Consider the following 18,934-nt stretch of genomic DNA (forward strand, 5'->3'; position numbering starts at 1 on the left):
AGGAAATATATGCTTAGTACTGTAAATCTGGCCCAAAACACAGGCTCACAGCTGCTAGAGTGTGAATCTATTACTACGATTCAGATTCTGGTCAATGGACACAGTGTCAAACTGCCGTCTAAACTTGCAGCTGTATATTGATAGATTGGTGCAGACCTCAATTCCTATTAAGAGAGGTTTCTTTCTATAGTGGATAGTGGTTAAAGCAGAAACTGGTCCAAGTGCTATGAATAAGAGTTAGTGGCTTTCTCAGCTAAAATGGGAAATCTATATTACCTCATTCCTATGGCTCAGGGCCATTGTGAAAAAGGGGGTGTGTGGTGGTTTGAATAGGTATGGCCCCCACAGACTCGTGTTTGAATGCTTGGCCCACAGGGAATGACACTATTAGGAGGTGTGGCCTTGTTGGAGGAGGTGTGGCCTTGTTGGAGGAGGTGTGGCCTTGTTGGAGGAAGCATGTCACTGTAGGGGTGGGTTCTGAGGTATCACATGCTCAAGCTGTGCCCAGGGTGGTACATAGTTCACTTCCTGTTGCCTGTGGGATCAAGATGTAGATCTCTCAAATCTTTCTCCAGCACCGTGTCTGCCTGCATGCCATCATGTCACGTGATGATGATGCACTAAACCTCTGAAACTGTAAGCCAGCCCCAACAAAATGTTTTCCTTTATAAGAGTTGTGGTTGCCGTGGTATCTCTCCACAGCAATAGAAACCCTCAATAAAACAGGGTGGAAAGAAAGATGAGAAGAGCCAGGCAGGGAGAACTGAAGCACATTGTGTTCTGGACGCGACAGGACTGATGCTCAAGCTCACAGCTGCAACGGTTGCCTTGCAAAGCAGCTGTGGTTACCTTGTACAGCAGCTGTGGTTACCTTGCACAGCAGGTATGGTTACCTTGCACAGCAGCTATGGTTGCCTTGCACAGCCCCTATGGTTACCTTGCACAGCAGCTGTGGTTGCCTTGTACAGCAGCTATGGTTACCTTGTACAGCAGCCATGGTTGCCTTGTACAGCAGCTATGGTTACCTTGCACAGCCCCTATGGTTACCTTGCCCAGCAGCTGTGGTTGCCTTGTACAGCAGCTATGGTTACCTTGCCCAGCAGCTGTGGTTGCCTGCATAAAACCTGCATTAAGATCAAGCCGTTTGACACTCTAGCCTGGAGTAGGAAGGGCTTCACGCGCACACACCAGCTGTAGACAGAGGATGTTTTCTAGGGAAGAGGAGTCAGTTTTCTATAAGGATGAGTTTCACGGTAGGTTAACCACACTCCAGCGAATGACATTATACCCATGAGTATACATACAGTGGAAACTGGACTCTTCAGGAGGTTATTAAAGTAGTAGGAAAAGAGCATGGGTAAGTTGGGGGTGGATCTGAAGTTAGGGGGAGGAGTGGAGGTGAGTACATTGTATGCCAATCTCAAAGAACTAATTAAAATATATTTAAAAGATTCTACTGACACAGAGCACATATCCCACATACCTTCCCACTAGCACATGATTTGCAAAATGTTAAATATGTTGGAAATGAAATACTCCATTACAAGTACTGCTTTGGGCATTCAGTGATGGAAATGAGGTATCTCTCAGCAGTCAGGTAGCGATTGAAGCTACCCAACTTTTTGGTTCTGGTTCTGGTTCTTTGTAGGCAGAAAGGCCTGACTCCGAATGCCAAGATGAATTCGGAGCTGCACGCCATTAAAGTGCCCACACTGTACGATGGTAAAGGTAAGGGTTAAATTCACAGGTGTGGGTAAAGTCCATTATTATTTTCTTTAGGAACACCACATTCTAACTTCGGGGAAAACCTAACCAGGACTCTATAATTCTCTGACAGATGAAACGGCGCTTGTGAGAAGAGGAGAAGTGACTGAAGATGACTTACACCATCACTCAGCTTGTGATGTCGCCGTCAAATAGACATTCAAACTCTCCCTCCCTAAAACTGTTCTTCCACATTCGCTGCCTACAACAGACGGACCGATGATATAAAAGGAAGGGGTATACCGTCGTTGGAAGGCAATTTCCATGGCCAAGAGCCCAGAGCGCGGCAGTGGTTACACACCAGACTGAAGTGCATTCATCCCATTGTGTCCCAGAAGATTTACCTCCTCTGTTTAATGGCCTTGGTTGGATTTCAAGCCAGGCTGCCCACTCCTTTTGTCTTCATTCCGGTAAAGAGAAGTAATTGCAGACCCTGCGAATCAAACAGGTGAACTCAGGACACAGGAAGTAGTGTTGAAAAGAGGCTATTTTCTCTCCCTGCTAAAGTTTGTCAAGTTCAACAGGACCTACGGGGCCACGGACACGGATTCGGAGCTACAGCTATTGTTGAAGAGGGTTAACAGTGAAGGAGGGCTTTAATTCATACTGTGGAGAGACCGACCCCAGGAATAGGCAGATGTTTTGTTGATCTTGACATTTACATAAGTTTTTTTGGGAGAGTTCTTTGTGCAAATTTAAGCACAAACCAAACATTTAGACGGGCAACCCAAATCACATGTCACTGGAACTCTGAAGACTCCAGTGGCCTCCTTAAACTTTGTCAAAGGGGTGGTGCAGCCACGCACAAGTCTTCTAGCTCAGTGACCCCCCCACCCGCGCCCCCGCCTAAGTCCCAGAGTGTCCCTGCACACAGGGACCCTGAAAACTGAGCCTCGCCAGAAGCTGGTAGCATCCATGCACCCGCGGTTTGGCTATTTTGCGTGAGAAGCCTCAAAGAACTTCTCAGCGTGAGCAGCAGAGTCCCCTCTCTGACACTTGTCACTTCATTGGAGGAACTTAAACTCCATGCACCTATCACCTGTCAACGTGCGTGGGGTCTGGCCAGCCCTGGGGACCCCGGAGCTGCAGCCGGGGAGGTCGCGGTGCGCGCGCCGGCGGGCGGGGTTGCGCCGGGCTGGGGCTGCGCGGGAGGCCGAGCCGCCGCGCCTCCCGCTGATTGGCCGGCTCGGCAGGGGGGGCGGGCTCTCCGCCGCCCCGCGCGCCCCGCTACTTTGGCTCGATTCCTGCTGGGCCGGGCGGTGAGCGCTTCCCAGGGTGGCGCGGGCCTGCGAGAGCCAGGCGGGCTGCGAGCGATGAGGCAGCAGCAGCGGCACCGGGAGCGGGGTCCGGTGGCGGGGAGAGGCGGGTCGGTCTGCCGCCCGGGTGGCTCTGGAGGCTGTTGAGGCGCCGCGGCGAATAGCTAGAGCGCGGAGGAGGGCAGCAGAGCGCGGGGAGCCGGCGGCCGGGGCGGCCTCCCTGTCCGGATCACCCCCCACCCCCCTATCCCCCCAAGCGTGCAGCCATGCGGGTGGCCAAGTGGCTGACCGGGTTGCTCTGCCCGATCTCTCTCCTTCTCACTGGGTCTTGGGAAGTTCGTTTCCACCCACGACAGGGTAAGGTCGCCCGTGGGCTCTGCTCGCAGCGCGCAGGGCGGGGTGCGAGTGGGTGGTGAGGACTCGCTTAGACAGACCCCAGGCCCGCCAGCTCCGAGCATCTCCGAGGGCTTCGCTGGATGTCGTGGAATCGCGTGCGCTGGGGACACGCTCTCCTGGCCATGCGGCGGCCACGCGTGGGGACACGGGTTGTTGGCGGCAGGGAAGAGAAGAAGGGCTGGCAAGGAGGTGACTGCTTAGGGTGGTGGTGGGTAGCAGGGTCTGTGTGGAACACATAGGAGCTGTGGGAAAGCACAGCATGGTCACAGTACCCACGTGTTGCGTGTGCATCTGTCTTGACCCTGGAACGGACCAAGGCTGGGGACCTTTAGTGGGGATGCTTGGTTCAAGAGTTTGTGGTTTGGACAGCGTCGGGGCTTCATAGACATTGCTCTGTGTTGCAGAAGCCCTGGTGAAGACTCTGGCCTCCTACGAAGTGGTGACCCCCGTGCGGGTCAATGAGTTCGGAGACGTCTTCCCCCAGAACCGGCACTTCAGCAGGAAGAAACGCAGCTCCGGGGCGCCCGAGCCCACTCCGCTCAGGACCCACTACCGCATCAGCGCCTACGGGCAGCTCTTCCAGCTGAACCTGAGCGCTGACTCGGCCTTCCTGGCTGCTGGCTACACCGAGGTGCACTTGGGGACCCCGGCGCCTGGTCCAGGCGGGAGCAGCGCGGAGCCCCCAGACCTGCGCCACTGCTTCTACCGTGGCCAGGTCAACGCACGAGAGGACCACACTGCAGTTTTCAGTCTCTGTGGGGGACTGGTAAGCCTGATTGTACCTCCCATTGCGATTTCTTGTGATTCAGTCCAGGGCTGCTTTGGGGGTGGGGCACGGTGGTTCCTAGTATAGTCTTTTGAAATTTTCAGAGGGACCACCGGAGAGGAACCCAAGCCAGAGGCTGGGAGGGCATTTTTCATCCGCTTGTCACATACTCCAGTGGCGATCAGGAGTGGCCTCTGGATTCTGCTTCTACAATCTCAGGGCAGGCTCTTTCACTCTGGTGCATCAGTGCTGGGCAGCTGTTGACGCCGAATCCTCCGATTTTTCTGAAATGTAGTCAATGAATTGGAAATTAGAGTAGTGAAAGGAAAGAGTATTGAATATACACACACTAAAAAGGTTCCCCGAGGTTGATAAGATTTGGAAAGAAGTTTCTTCTGTTTCTGGTATGGGGTGTCCACTAATAATCTGTGGAGCACAGAAGAGGGAAAAGGTAGGTGACGACTGGCCCTGGAAAGGTAGCAAATATCCACAGCATGATTGCTAGTGTGGGAGAACTGGAAACCACAGGAGTAAAAGAGAGGGAGTTTTAAAACCCCGCTGAAAAGAGAGAAGATGAAATAAAACCCCACACCCATGCTTCATTTGATTTTCTTTCTTGAAAACGAAGATTCTTACTAGCTCTTCCCATGACCGACCTAAGAAGTCTACATAAACCCAGCATCTCTTGTCAGTATAGTCATTGTAAATATACAACGTCACATATATTGTTAAAATGAAAGCCAATTAACTAAAACATCAAAATACCACCAAGCTTATTTGTGATGCATTCATGCATACTTGCATATGAATGTCGGAAGTCATGGAATCAAGCAGAGCCTGTATAGTGTTATACTTCGTGTAATGAGTTAAACCATCACTGATTGAGTGCTAATGTGATAAGAGAGCACCATTTTATTACGGACAAAGTTACACTGTCCCTGGTGTTACAGCCTCAGCTTGTGGCTACAAGTTTCTTGGGAGCCGAAGTTTTGTTTAACGAAAATAGACCAAAGCCGGGCAGTGGTGGCACAAGCCTTTCATCCCAGCACTCAGAAGGCAGAGGCAGGGGAATCTCTGCGTTGGAGGCTACACAGAGAAACCAGGTGTGAAAAAACAAACAAACAAAAGAAAAACAAACAGACTATACTTTCCTGAAGGTGTTCAGATAGTTCCACAGAATCATTGGTTTATTATTTGGGTCAAACATTGGTAGTAGTTCTCTCCAGGCAAAATGTGTTAATAGTTACTTTCAAGTTGATTTGTGATGTCCTGGATGTGAGCATTGTTAATGACTATGCTGGCTAGTGTTTATGTCAAGTAAACTTGACACAGGTTTCCATCATTTTGGAAGAGGGAAACTCAGTTGAGAAGATACTCCCACCTGACTGCCCCCAGGAAGCCTTGTGGTGTATTTTCATAATTAGGGATTGATGTTGGAGGGCCCAGCCCATTGCTAGTGGTGCCATCCCTGGGCTGGTGGTCCTGGATGGTATAAGAAGGCAGGCTGAGAAAGCCGTGAGCAAGCAAGCGAGTAGTGTTCCTCTATGGTTTCCCTGTCAGTTCCTGCTTCTAGGTTCCTGCCTTGAATTCCTGCCCTAACTTCCATGGATGATGTGCTTCCATGGATTACTAGAGGGTATAAGAAAATAAACCTGTTCTTCCCCAGGTTGCTTTGGTCATGGTGTTTATCACAGCATTAAAACCCTAAGACAATTACTAAGTCACTTTGGAAAGTCTTTCTGTCTTTTCAAGCTAGTGTCTCTTGTCATATTATCCTAAAATGCTTTCAGTAATTTCCTTCTTTTCTGCTGTAGATAAATATAAAATATTTACATCATCAACATAATGGAAGTATCAATAATACACAGGCATTAATACTTCAAGGAAGATTACTTCATTTTTTAAAGACTTAAAAATAATGCTTAGTTTATCTGGAAAATCAAATTAATACTTTCAAAATCCTTTCTCTATGGCTATTTGTTCAAATTGATACCCCAGAAGTGTTATTGATTTCATTTAGTTCATTAGTGTTCAGCTAACCCAAAATATGACTTAAAGCATTTTTTTCAATTTCTGTATCATTATTTTTTAAAGCTTTTGCAAGTCTTTGTGTTTACATGTTTTTTTTTTCTTTTACAATATCACTGAACCTGGCTGATGTTTTTAAAATTTTGTTCCTAAGAGTTTTGAGCCCAAGAACCAGGAGTTTTTTTGAACATAAACATATCTTCTATCTATCTATCTATCTATCTATCTATCTATCTATCTATCTATCATCTATCTCTATCTATCATCTATTATCTATCTGTATTTATCTATCACCTATCTATCTATATCTATTATCTATCTATCTATCTATCTATCTATCTATCTATATTTATCTATTATCTATCTATCTATCTATCTGTCTTCATCAATCTCTATCTATCTATCTATCTATCTATCTATCTATCTATCTATTATCTAGCTATCTCTATTATCTATCATCTATATCTATCTATCTTTATCTATTATCTCTATCTATTATCTATCATCTATCTATCTATCCCTATCTATTATATCTATCTATCTGTCTATCATCTATCTATCTATATCTTGCTCTTCTAATGTTCCTTCTTTTTGGTTTTTATTCCCATAAATATTTATCTAAAGATTCAAAGATTTTAGAACAAAGATTTATGTTTCCAAACTATATAGTTGATAGGAAAGTAGAGCATATTAAAAAGTATTTATGAATAGTGTGATAATGGCTTATGAAACATTAATCTGTTTGATGATAGACTGCTACAGAATTACAGTTATCAGGCTATTAGCTCCCATACTCAATCCTAAACTTATTTTACATAGTTACGTTATTTATGGTCTCATAATGCTGATAAGTGGCCTAGGGTCTGTATTTAGTAAGTTAGAATATTATTATTAGCATGTATATGACAGGATGCAGCACATAGTGTATTCAAAGACAACATCCCTTGTGGCGGATGATTAACGCTTTTCTCACATTGCCTAGTGGATTCCATTCTTCCAAAGACTCTCAGGGACAAATCTGACCACCTGGAAGTTAACTGCATCATTTCTTGATGGCACTGGAAGCAGTGAAGTCTTGTTGGTTGAAGAAAACAGTTTCCAGGTGGTATAAAACCAGATGATGTACTTGACTTGTACCACATTTTTATAGAGTAGCTGATGTGGCCATGTGGATTATATTGCGGTTTCTCTTAGGAACAAAGATCCAGCCTGACAATTCCCCAGTGAAGACTAATTATTGAGTTCATTCTGTTAACTTCTAACAGTAGCCCAGATATGGAAACTGTCAGTAAGTAGCTGTACTGGTTTGAACCTATCATAAAAATAAATTAGTTTTATCATTTTCTAAACTTCCTATTTACAGCACTAATATAATTCCATGTGCCATTCTACAGTTATATCTTTTATTAATTCATTTATGAAGACAACTTGCAGGTGTTGATTCTCTCTTTCCATCATGTAGATTCTGGGGGAATCAAAGTCACATCTTCAAGCTTGGTAGCAGGTACCTTTAGTGGCTGTGCCATCCAGTTAGTCCCTCAAAATATATATATATGAAAACTTACTAGCCTTGTAGTTACCCAAATACTCAGACAACAATAAGGGAGAATTTCCTGTGACTTTACTTTAAATATGCTAGTGTGTATTTGTCCACATTCTTCAAGAAGCAAATGTCAAAATGTGGTTCGTTTATGGTAAGTGCCTGTATTAGAGAAAACGAGAAGGGAATTGGGAGATCAAGATCGGTATGAACTTGAAACAAATAAAAAGAGAATACAAGGATCTTGGGTGGCCTCGTTTGGCCTGTTGGATGGTTCAAGAAGCTTCAGCTGAGGCTCACGTGGCTGGGAGAGGAATCCTATGCTTTGTCTAAACAAATTCTGTCACAGCCAAGCAGTGACTCAGCGCAGCACCTAGAATGTATGAATAGGGGCTTGAGAGGAAGCACAGTTGGTAACATGCTTGTTTACAAGTGTGAGGGTGTAAGCTTGATCCCCAGAACCAGTATTGTTTGTTTGTTTTTTTAAGTCAACCCAGGTGTGGTGGCACAAGCTTAGCTGTGCTTAGAAGCCCTGTGTTGGGGAAGCAGAGACAGGTGAATCCCTGGCACTTGCTGATAAGCCAACCTAGACTACTTGGTGAGCTCCAGGCCAGAGAGAGAGCCTGTCTCAAAAGCAAGGTGACTGAATGGTGCTTGAGGTATTATGATATCTGTGATTGTGCTTTGACTGCCACACACATGAACACACACACACACACACACACACACACACACACACACACACACACCCCAGGATGCAGCACTAAAAGGTCTCAATGTATTCTTGGTTAGTTATGTTCAACCATTGTCAAGACCAGCAGCACATAGAACCACTATGTACGTAAATATTTAATGAATATATGGTGTCAAGTGTCCTTAAGCAAGGGATACAAACACATTTGTGAACTTTCAGGGATGGATGAGTAAAGAAGTAATATAAAGGTATTCTGATTAAGTCTTCCCCTTTGCTAGGGACTTAAGTATTGATGATATTGTATGTATTTATTAAACTATATTCATGAACTAGATAAATCATTTAGTTCAATAGTAAGAGCATGGAGGAGACCAACTGGTTCTTGGCTGTCTCAGCCCAAAATGAACACTGCCACATTCCCATGTATTGATGAGAAGGTGTTTCTTGGCTTTTCCAAGATGCAAAATGGCTAGAATGTTTGGCAGAGAAATTTCCAGAAGGAATCAAGGAATGTAGATATTGGGGATCATCAGTTTACCACAGGCTTCCTTCTGTCCATCAAATACCAGGTTGCTCTCGTCTTTCGTTCTATCAGTCACACTCATCTTGTCAACAAATGTTCGCAGGGGCACTGTCTTTCCACTCAGAGTGCAAAGTCGCAGTGTAGTGTACCGTCTTTTCCATAAGGTCCAGGTTTAACTCTTTTGGGCTTGGCAACATAAATTAGCTCCATGTTCTCAAGTCCAGCACACACAGTGAGCCATGTGGTTGCTACTCCACCCTTAAATCTCCCCCTCCCCCGCAGAAGAGAGGGTGCTTGGTAGTTGCTGATCTGCAGGATTTTCTGTTCCTTCTGTGGAAGAACTGTAGGGATGCTATGCTGGCAGCAAGGAGGTTTCCTGATTGCTTTTCATGATACCTTTTTCTAAGAACTCCATCACTTATGAAGGTACCAGTTTGCTCTTTGAAAGGGATGTGTTTTCTGCTCCATGGTCACGTCTTAGGGAGGGAGGATGCTGGTGTGAGTACTTTGTGTGTATGTGTGTGTGTGTGTGTGTGTGTGTGTGTGTGTGTGTGTATGATTGCTTTAGGGTTGCTGACTTAAATTTAAGGGCCTTGTCGGTTATTTTGCAAGGAAAACAACCAGGAACATTTTTAGTTCAGGCTCATGGTTCTTTTGATTATAACCACCCTCCCCCAAATTTGGTTGGCTTCTGACAATTTAAATTTTGATAATTGCTTTACTTGTTTCCTATTTTCATTTCCAAAGCTTAAGAACCACTTACGTTAAACTCGTGAACACCAGGAATCTGTAACATGTGGGGTTCTTACCTTAGTGATAAAACTTCAGCTCTTAAATAATTGGGAGAACATGGGAGACCCTGATTTGGAGGATGTGGGGAATCGGGGGTAGCTTGGGAGGGAGGCTTGGGGTGGGAGGAGGAAGGAGGTGGGATCTGTGGATGGTATGTAGGGTGAGTAGAAAATTTCTTAATAAAAAAAATAAAAAAAAATTGGGAGAGGATAGCCATGTGTAACATATGTAAAGAAAAATAGGGAGATACAACAGATGAGAAAAACAGATAGAATCTCCTAGATAATTGAAGAGGATCATATGTCAAAATAACTAAATAAAATACAATCTAAGAAACATGCTGTAGATACTAGAGCATCTGACATATCTGTGTGTTTTTCTTTTTAAGTAATACTGCTTTATAATATTTTGGCAATAGATCATGAATATATTTTGTCATATCATTGTAAAGCAGCTCTTAATACTTTCCCTTGTCACATTTAACTTCTCACTATTGTGATGATTTTAGGTTTTATAGTTTCACCCGTGTTTTAGGGAGTTACTGAGAGAGGCTGGTGTTATACAGACCCACCAGAATGTGGCTATTTCCACAAGGCTTCTCTAGACCCCTTGTTGCCTTAAAAAGAGAGAGAGAGAGACAAGCTATAGGATATATAGCTTTTTCTAAGTTTGCTAGGACACACAGGTTGAGTTCTTTGGCCATTTACCTCTTGGGTAGATTGGCTCGGCCCAAGAATTTTGTTTGTGTTTTGTCCTGATGTGCTAGGACTTGATACGAAGCCATTCTATTTGATGAGTTATCAGTCATGCATTTCCTTTCCATTGCCTCCCCCCACTTTCACACTGGAAATCTGAAGCTGGCACACAGAATGGAGAAGGTAAAGAATGCTGTCGGAGGAGAGAGGGCTTACCTTCAAGGAACTGAATTTCTGTGTTTTGTTTCTCAAGTCAGTTCTTACGTTTTCCTCATCAGTGATTCATCCACTTATGCAATGTATGTGTGCATATACTACATTCTTATATACAGATGCCCAGCATTCAATCCAGCAGATTAGATGGATCTCTGAGGTTAGTTTGTGGTCCTTTAGTTTATAGCATTTACACTTTGCTCATGGTGAGAACAGTCACTATATCATCAATGTTTTTATTAGAATATTTTTTGTCCTGTCTTAAACATGTTCAATTTCATGGTAGCCACTAAGCTTCTATTTATGAATATCATTTGAACACACACTAATTTTCTTATGAAATTGGGCAAGTAAAACTATTTATAACTTTATTACACATAATGGAGCTGAGTGAGAGATATGCAATAACTGGCCTAAGTTTCCATAAGTGCCAAACCTAGACTCATGCCTATGATTTCTCATAAAAATATCACTATAGGCTTTGTGATTAGAGGTTGAAAACTTTTTCATTCTATTGGTTAAAATATTAAGGCCACTCAACGTAGTTAAAAAGGAGGTTTATTTTGTGGGGTAACTTACAAGTGAAGGGATAGGTAACAGGATCTGGGAAAGGTGTAGCGCAGTCCAGCAGTGTTCTCTAGACAACTCTGCTCGGTCTACCTCCAGTGTCCAGGATTCAGGAACCAAGAGAGCTCGCCCATCCAGATCCTATGTCTTCAGGGGTCCTCTCTCAGCTCTGCCTTGTAGGCGTTACAGTTACCTAATCCTCAAAGCTGGAATGGTTACCCACTACATCATTCAGCAATTCCATATTTTCCAGTGTTGTTCTCTAGTGGCAAGGCTTAGTGTGGTGAACGGTGCACGTTTTGGGAAAAGAGTCCAGGGGGTTTATCTTCTGTGCTTAGTTTTGCTTTTTATGTAATCTGAACACTCACTATTGGTTGTAGTAACAGTATGTGTGTTGGCCACGTATTTTGAAAAGTGTGTAAATGAATGCCACAGAACTGCAATAGCATTCTGAGACTACACTTGTATAAAATTCTCTAAACACGTAAACGTTCTGTTCAGTGGAATGAAAGCAGTTTCCCAATCACTACACAGCTTGGCCAATAGCTGGTCACTCTTCCAAACAACCAGGGAACGCCTGCCCCAGTGAGAGCTAGTTTTGAAGTGTTTGCTAGAGAGTGCAATAAGGTGCAACCCCATTTGCTTCCTTCTGAATCAGTCTGCAGCATTCATGTTCAGATAGACAAGCTGCTAAAAATATGGATGAGCTAAATGGGATTCCAGGGACCACCTGTTTTGTCAAGTCCTCAAATTCCTCAACAGATGCCTTTCCAAGTTTTCTTTTTTTTTTTTAATTTGAATTAATAGCTTCCTTGGGAGCCTTTTGGCATAACCCTAATCTTTTTTTTTTTTTTTTTTGAGCAGGAGGTCCATTCCATAGGGATGGACTATAGAAAAATTGATGGAAGTTAACCATCCTTCATTGATAAATTAAAAAAAGGGAATCGGTTTTGGAAATAAATTATCCACATAGCTTTCAGAACCTGGTATTTTAAACCCCATAGATTCTGAGGAGACCCTGTCTACGGCAGAGGCACTGTGCCTGGCAAGCTAGGCTAGTTCTGCTTCAGCTGAGTGGCTGATGGACCCCGGCAGAACTGTTTTTTCTCTTGTGGGAACAAGCCAGACCCTGCGAGCTTTACTGAAACATTGAAGTGGAAGTTCCTTGTGTCAGTTTTGATCAAGAGAAAAGCAAAAAGCCATGTAATGATGATTTTTGACGTTCCTCGGGAACAGTGTGGCATCCAAAGTGGTGTCATAGGTGTATTTTAGCGAAGCAGAGGACAGCTCGTGTCTATTTGCATCTTTCCCCAAGATACTATATCATATTACTCCTCCTCAGCAGGATTTTTTTAAAAGGCAGAAAAGGATTTTCCATGGACCTGTATGCTCAGATTTCAAAAACAATTTCTTTGTTACCTCTTATAGTATGGACAGAATTAGTTTTCTGGGAAGGTTGGAAATGCTGGAGTCTGGGTACAAAATGAAAACTGAGTGATTTATGGTTAGACTCAAAATTCACATTTGTAGAGTTAATGAAATTGCAAGAGGCTAGGCCACTAGAAAAGTGTCCAATAAATGAAAGTATTATAGAGCATTGTATTTTCTTAAAAATACTATAACCGCAGTGTTTTATAGTCAGTGAACTTAATTGTTTCCATTATTTTACTTTGCCTGTGTTGGGTATTGAACTCGTGTCCTCATATACGCTAAGCATGCCTTGTATTATTGGGCCAGATCTCTAGCCCCTAATTTTTAAATCATTAAAAGTTTAGTTTGTTATTTGTTATTTTGACATACTACCCAAGAGAATCTAAACATTTGACTTGTTCCATGAAAGAAAACTATCTATAGATATGTCAGAGCAGTCTCCACACTACCGTCATTCATGCATGTTCAGTAGAGACATGAGCAAAGCATTAAAGGGTGGCATGGTAACTCAGGTGCGTCACCACGACGGTCACAAGTTGTTCATTTCTATGGCTACACAGTGTCTGCTGTTCATAGCCATGTTTTTAAATGATGGAAATATAAAGAAAGGGAAAATGTGGATGGAGTGATGGCGAACTAGTCATAATTACAGGAGAGAGGGCTTTATACTTACAGTCGCTGTGACACTTCAGTGGCGTCAATGATGATTGCATTAAAATGATGGCCCCAAACACATGATTATCATTTACAACAGAATTTAGAGCCATTTTTCAAGTGGCTCCTAAATAATTTTTAGGATAGCTAGAGTTAAGAATAGAAATGAAGTTGTCACCCAAACCATGCTTGTCACAGTATCTATAGCTCAGTAATTCACTGATGGGTTGCTCATCACACTAACACACTTTGTTCAGTAGGGCATGTAACCTTTTGAATGTAAGTCGAGGTATGTTTGTGTATTCTGAGCAGTGATGAGTAGTGGGCTAGCTTCTCCAAGGCATCGCCATTTCCTACCTCCTGTTGGCATGGTGCCAGCCCCCTTCTCTATCACATGCACTTTCCCAGCTCTTCCCCAGCCCCCCAAACCTTTCAGATCCTGTTTGAGATGCTGCTGCCCAATTTACTACGGGGACCACCTCATCATTCTTCCAGCTTCAGTCTGGCTCTCCCTACCTGGAATTTCTCTTTCCTCCTCACTTGCTGTCCCTGTCTTTGTATAGTATTAGCTTCTTCTCCAGTCGGGGGTTGAGGGGGAGGGAGTTACTGTATTCTTTCAAATTGTATTTACTACTTAAATTTTTATTTCTTGAGAATTTCCTATAGGAACACTGTATTGACATCACCTGCCACTGTCCCCTCTAATTCACTCTATGACTCCCCAACTCTGTCTCAAATTTATGACCTCTTCCTCTTTAACTATTACTATTATATATAGATGTAACAATAATCATTATGTTGTGTGTGTGTGTGTGTGTGTGTGTGTGTGTGTGTGTGTGTGTATCTCCTATTGAGTCCCTTTAGTGTTGCTTATATGTATATGTACATGTGGTTAGGGCTCCTCCCTGAAGAAAATTGTTTCTCCCTCTCTCAGCAGTTATTGATTGCCTATCACTTTTTGTCTAGTGATAGGGCCTTGTAAGTTTTCCTCCATTCATGTTGACAAGTCACATTGTGTTCTCACTATGCAGGTCTTGTTTAGGCGACCATATGTTGAGATTACATGGGTGTGGCTTCCCTGTCATGTCTAGAAAACTATCTCTCAGCAGACATCCTGGTCCTCTGACTCTTAGAATCTTTCTGCCCTCTTGTCTACCAAGTTCCGTGAGCCCTAGTTGTAGGCGTTTACTCCACTAATGACTGTCTGGCATATTATATTTTTACTGACTGTATTATTTTTGAATCTTTAGCCCCTAAAACTACCTGACCTATAGTAGTTGTACATGAAATATTTTTTGACTATTTTATAGAATTTATCAAATTTGACAGATTAAGGCATGAATTGTGGAGCCAGGCTACTTGGAGTCACCTTCTTGGTCTTGTCACATGGTATGAGACTTGTATAAATTACTGTGTTGTTTACGATTTTCATTGCTGTAACAAAAATACCTGACACAAAATCTACTTACGGAAGGAAGGAAGGCTTCATTCTCTTTCAGTTAAAGGGGACACGGTCCCCATAGCAGGGAAGGCGGCGAGGCATGAGGCAACTGGTCACATTGTTTTCCAACCTGGAAGAAGAGAGTGGATAGGAAGTGAGACTGGGCTATAGCACCTCAAAGCCTGTCCCTAGTGACTCACCTCCTTCGGGAGGTCTCTGTTTCCTAAGGGTTCTACAAGCTTCCAATTTACGACCAAGCATTCAAACACATGTTATGGAGGGGACATTTTGCAATCAAACCATAACACTGCTTCTTGCCCAGTAGAGTCATGGTCATCTCAAGATCCAAAATGTGCCCGTCTGAAAACTACACACAATCTTTAACACTCCCAATGCTATTCAAAAATCCAACAACTCTTCTGAGACTCAGAGCCACCTCTCAGCTGTATCCCTTCAAAATGAAAACTTAGATGTTATATACTTCCAGTATACAGTATCATAACACAAATATTCCTATTCACAAATGGACTAAAGGAGACCCAGCAGGGCAAACACCAAACACTGCAGCTCCGCGTTCAGCATCTGTGGCTTGTGATGGAGTCATCTGCACTCCAAAGAGCTGAGGTATCTCCATCACTTCAGCCTGCTGCATGCATCACACATAGCCTCTCTTTTGGGGTTGGCTCTACCCAAACCTTTAGCCTTCATTGGCAGATATTCCATGATCTTGGTATCTTTTCTGTCCTTGGGCTCAAATGCAAGTTAGATTTTTAACCTTCACAACTTCATTATCACGGGTTTAAGGCTTCTGTTCAGGGACTCAAAGGCTGACATATCTCAGTGGTCTCAGTGTCCTTCAGGACCTTGGCATGTGCCTGTTTGACCCCTTTACTCTTACATCTTTCATACCTGTAAAACCAGTACCATATGGGCCATTCTACCAAGTTCTTGTAGCCAGGTTGAAACGTAGCCTGACCCTCGGATCACAGCTGCATTAGCTTCCATGCGCTGATCCCAGAGAAACTCTTCCCTAGCTGGTTTTGTAGCAGGAAAGCCCTTCTGTGGCACCTTCCGTTTAGGCTCTCTCCTGTGAAGGCTTTGATGGATGGGGTTGTGCATGTGTGGAGGCAGAGTATAAGGTATCTGCCTAACTGTCCTAAAGGCTTTAACAATCACAGCTGCTTGCTCAGCACCATCCTTATCTACAACTTTATCTTAGCTCCCTTCCCCACAAAACTGCCCATGTTTCATCTCTTTCTGCTCCACTTGTTCTCACTCTGTAGACCCAGATACGTGCAGCAAACTCAGATATGTGCAGTAGACCCAGATACGTGCAGTACGCCCAGATACGTGCAGTACACCCAGATATGTGCAGTAGACCCAGATACGTGCAGTAGACCCAGATATGTTCAGTAGACCCAGATATGTGCAGTACACCCAGATACGTGCAGTTAGCACTGTCTCAGGAGGTGCAGCTTTGATGGAGGAGGTGGATCACTTGGGGGACAGGCTTTGAGGTTTAACAGCCTGGTCTCACTCCTGTTTTCTCCTTCTTGGTTGCCATGCAATATGACCAGTCACCTATGACTCCCCCCACCATGACTGTGTCCCCTCAAACTGCCAGCCAACACAAACCCCTTCCTTCTCTGTTTTTGTCAGGTATTTCCAACCACAGCAATGAGAAAATTAATAAGAAAGCCAGTGCTGGGGAGTGTTGTGGGATGTTTGTACACTGTGCTGTAACTGGTATAATAAAAAGCTGAAAGACCAATAGCTAGGTAGGATGTATAGGTGGGACTTCGAGAATCAGAGAGAACTCTGGGAAGAAGAACACAGAGTCACCAGCCAGACCTGGAGGAAGCAGCATGAGCAGTGTAGAGAGATGAAGTAACAAGCCATATGACAGAATGTAGATTAAAATAAATGGGTTAATTTAAGTTATAAGAGCTAGTGGGACAAACCTAAGCTAAGGCTGACCTTTCATAATTAATAATAAGTTTCCTTGACATTACTTGGGAGCTGGTGGCCCAAATAAAAGTCCAACCATAGAGGAGTGGAGCAATTGCTATGAGAAGTAACATGCTGATCATGTGGCTTTAGGCCTCAACATGTGGCTTGTGGGGGCAGGGGGTATAGATAAACTAGAACTTTAGTACAGAAAATCCCTAGAATTTTATAAGCAGAGCTTAATGACCAACCTGTGAGAGATCAGAATTTCAGAATGCTGGTGGAAATGGGAAGAGTAGAGGCCTGGTTCATAGTGCTTAAAGGAGGATTGAGGACACTGTTGAGCATGGGGATAAAAGCCATTCATGATGTAGTCTCACAAAAAATCTGGATGAATTCAGCCAAAGTCCTGAGATCTTGAGTTAGGTTGAATTCAACACTAAAGGACCAATGTACATGGTGAAGGAAATCTCAAACCTGGATATCATCTAGGTTATGTCGCATATCTGGGTCTACTGCACGTATCTGGGTGTACTGCACATATCTGGGTCTACTGCACGTATCTGGGTGTACTGCATGTATCTGGGTCTACTGCACATATCTGGGTCTACTGCACGTATCCGGGTCTACTGCACATATCTGGGTGTACTGCACGTATCTGGGTCTACTGCACAGTGCATGTAGAAGTCAGAGATCATCTTTCAGGAGTCAGTTCTTTTTCTCCACCACATGGATTCCAGGGATGGAACTCAGGTCTCCAACTTTGCTGACAAATGCCTTCACCTACCGAGTCAAACCACCATGGCTATGCAGCTTCCTGCTTCTCATCCATCTTACCCGGAAAGCAGAAAACAGACTCTTACTTCAAAGAGCTGTTATGAGATTGAAATGCATTTCATGTGAATAATGAACATATATGAATGGCTTCTGACCTCTATGTTAGAGTTGGCTATGAAGTTTGTGACAAATACCTGTATATGTGCTTTTGCTTTATCTGACCTTAGAGAGGAATCTCTGTTCATACGTGACCATTGTTTCAGGGATTATTTCTGCTTTTGACTGACCAGCAGAGTAAAGGCTCTATCTCATATCCCAATGGCCAGAATATTGCCCTTCAGCATGGTATCCCCTTAGCTGTACAATGATTTGTTTAGTCTTTTAAAGTTCTTGCTGTGATTCTTCAGTGAAACTCTTCTAGAGTTACCTTATTCTTTTTGAGACATGCTCTTTTATTGGAACTGTAGGGTATGAATTTGGCTAGATAGGTTGGTCAGCAAACCCCGGAGATCCTCCTGTCTCTGCCTCCCTAGAACTGGGATCATAGACATGCATCACTGTGCCTGACTTCTTTCCTAGTTGCTGGGGGCGCAAAGTCAGCTCCCCATGTTTGCATAGCCAGCATTTGACCAACTCTACCATCTCCCCAGCCCCAGTCTTGTTTTTTTTTTTTTTAATGCATCATGAAGTTTCCCTATTTTAAAGTCATCAAGAAGTTCTCTCAATTTCTATTCCAGTGTTTTTGTGGTTTTATTTTAGGAGTTTACACCATCAATTCTTTGGTATTTATTCTATGTGATGGATTCTTTCTAGTGGTCTGTGTACTTGATGCAGTCCCACTAATTAAGTAGTTTGTCTTTCCCATTGGTTTAACATGCTGCATACATGTGAGGAAAGGTCCCATATGACTTAGAATATGGGGACTGGAACACAGTGAGCTAGTTCTATGCTTAGGAAGGTCAAAATATTCAATTCAATCATGGATATAGTGGTTAAATTTGGGGTAATTCATTCAATTTTGGTCATACTGCGGGGGTTGTGGCAGTGGGATTGATGTAAGATAGGAGGGAAAGTTCCATCCTTGAGTTCTCCCAAGTTTTTATTTTTTCCTTCAGCAATCTGGAAATAGGTTAGCCATTTACTGAAGAATGGATCATTGAAGAAACAGCAGTTTTGGACAAAAACTAAGAGTAGACATGTTAAGGTTGGGAATGTGAGCCAAGTATAAATATCAATAGCAAGTTTGTTGTTGGATTCTAGAGTTCAGAAAGTAAATCCTTCTTTGTAAAGACGCTCACTTTTCATGTCTCATAAGCGAGTTCTGAGTTCCCGTCACCAGACCCATCTTACCCAGTCTGACTGTCATCTGCTTCTGAAAGTCTTCTCTTCCTGCATTGCCTTGCATAGACCAAACAAGCAGTTGTAACATTTATAGAACGTTCTAGATCTT

General features: G+C 43.4%; 1 protein-coding gene across 1 annotated transcript in view; it reads left to right on the forward strand.

The window, feature by feature from the left end:
- Window positions 1-3,286: 3,286 nt before the first annotated feature.
- Adamts20 (ADAM metallopeptidase with thrombospondin type 1 motif 20) overlaps window positions 3,287-18,934 on the forward strand; it is an 83,072-nt gene continuing 67,424 nt past the window's right edge. Inside the window, exons 1-2 of the mRNA XM_059247991.1 lie at window positions 3,287-3,377; window positions 3,821-4,182. Coding sequence (XP_059103974.1) covers window positions 3,287-3,377; window positions 3,821-4,182 — 453 coding nt within the window. The remainder of the gene's footprint in view (window positions 3,378-3,820; window positions 4,183-18,934) is intronic.

This window comes from Peromyscus eremicus, chromosome 20 (genome assembly GCF_949786415.1).
Source record: "Peromyscus eremicus chromosome 20, PerEre_H2_v1, whole genome shotgun sequence".
NCBI classification, from domain to species: Eukaryota; Metazoa; Chordata; class Mammalia; order Rodentia; family Cricetidae; genus Peromyscus; species Peromyscus eremicus.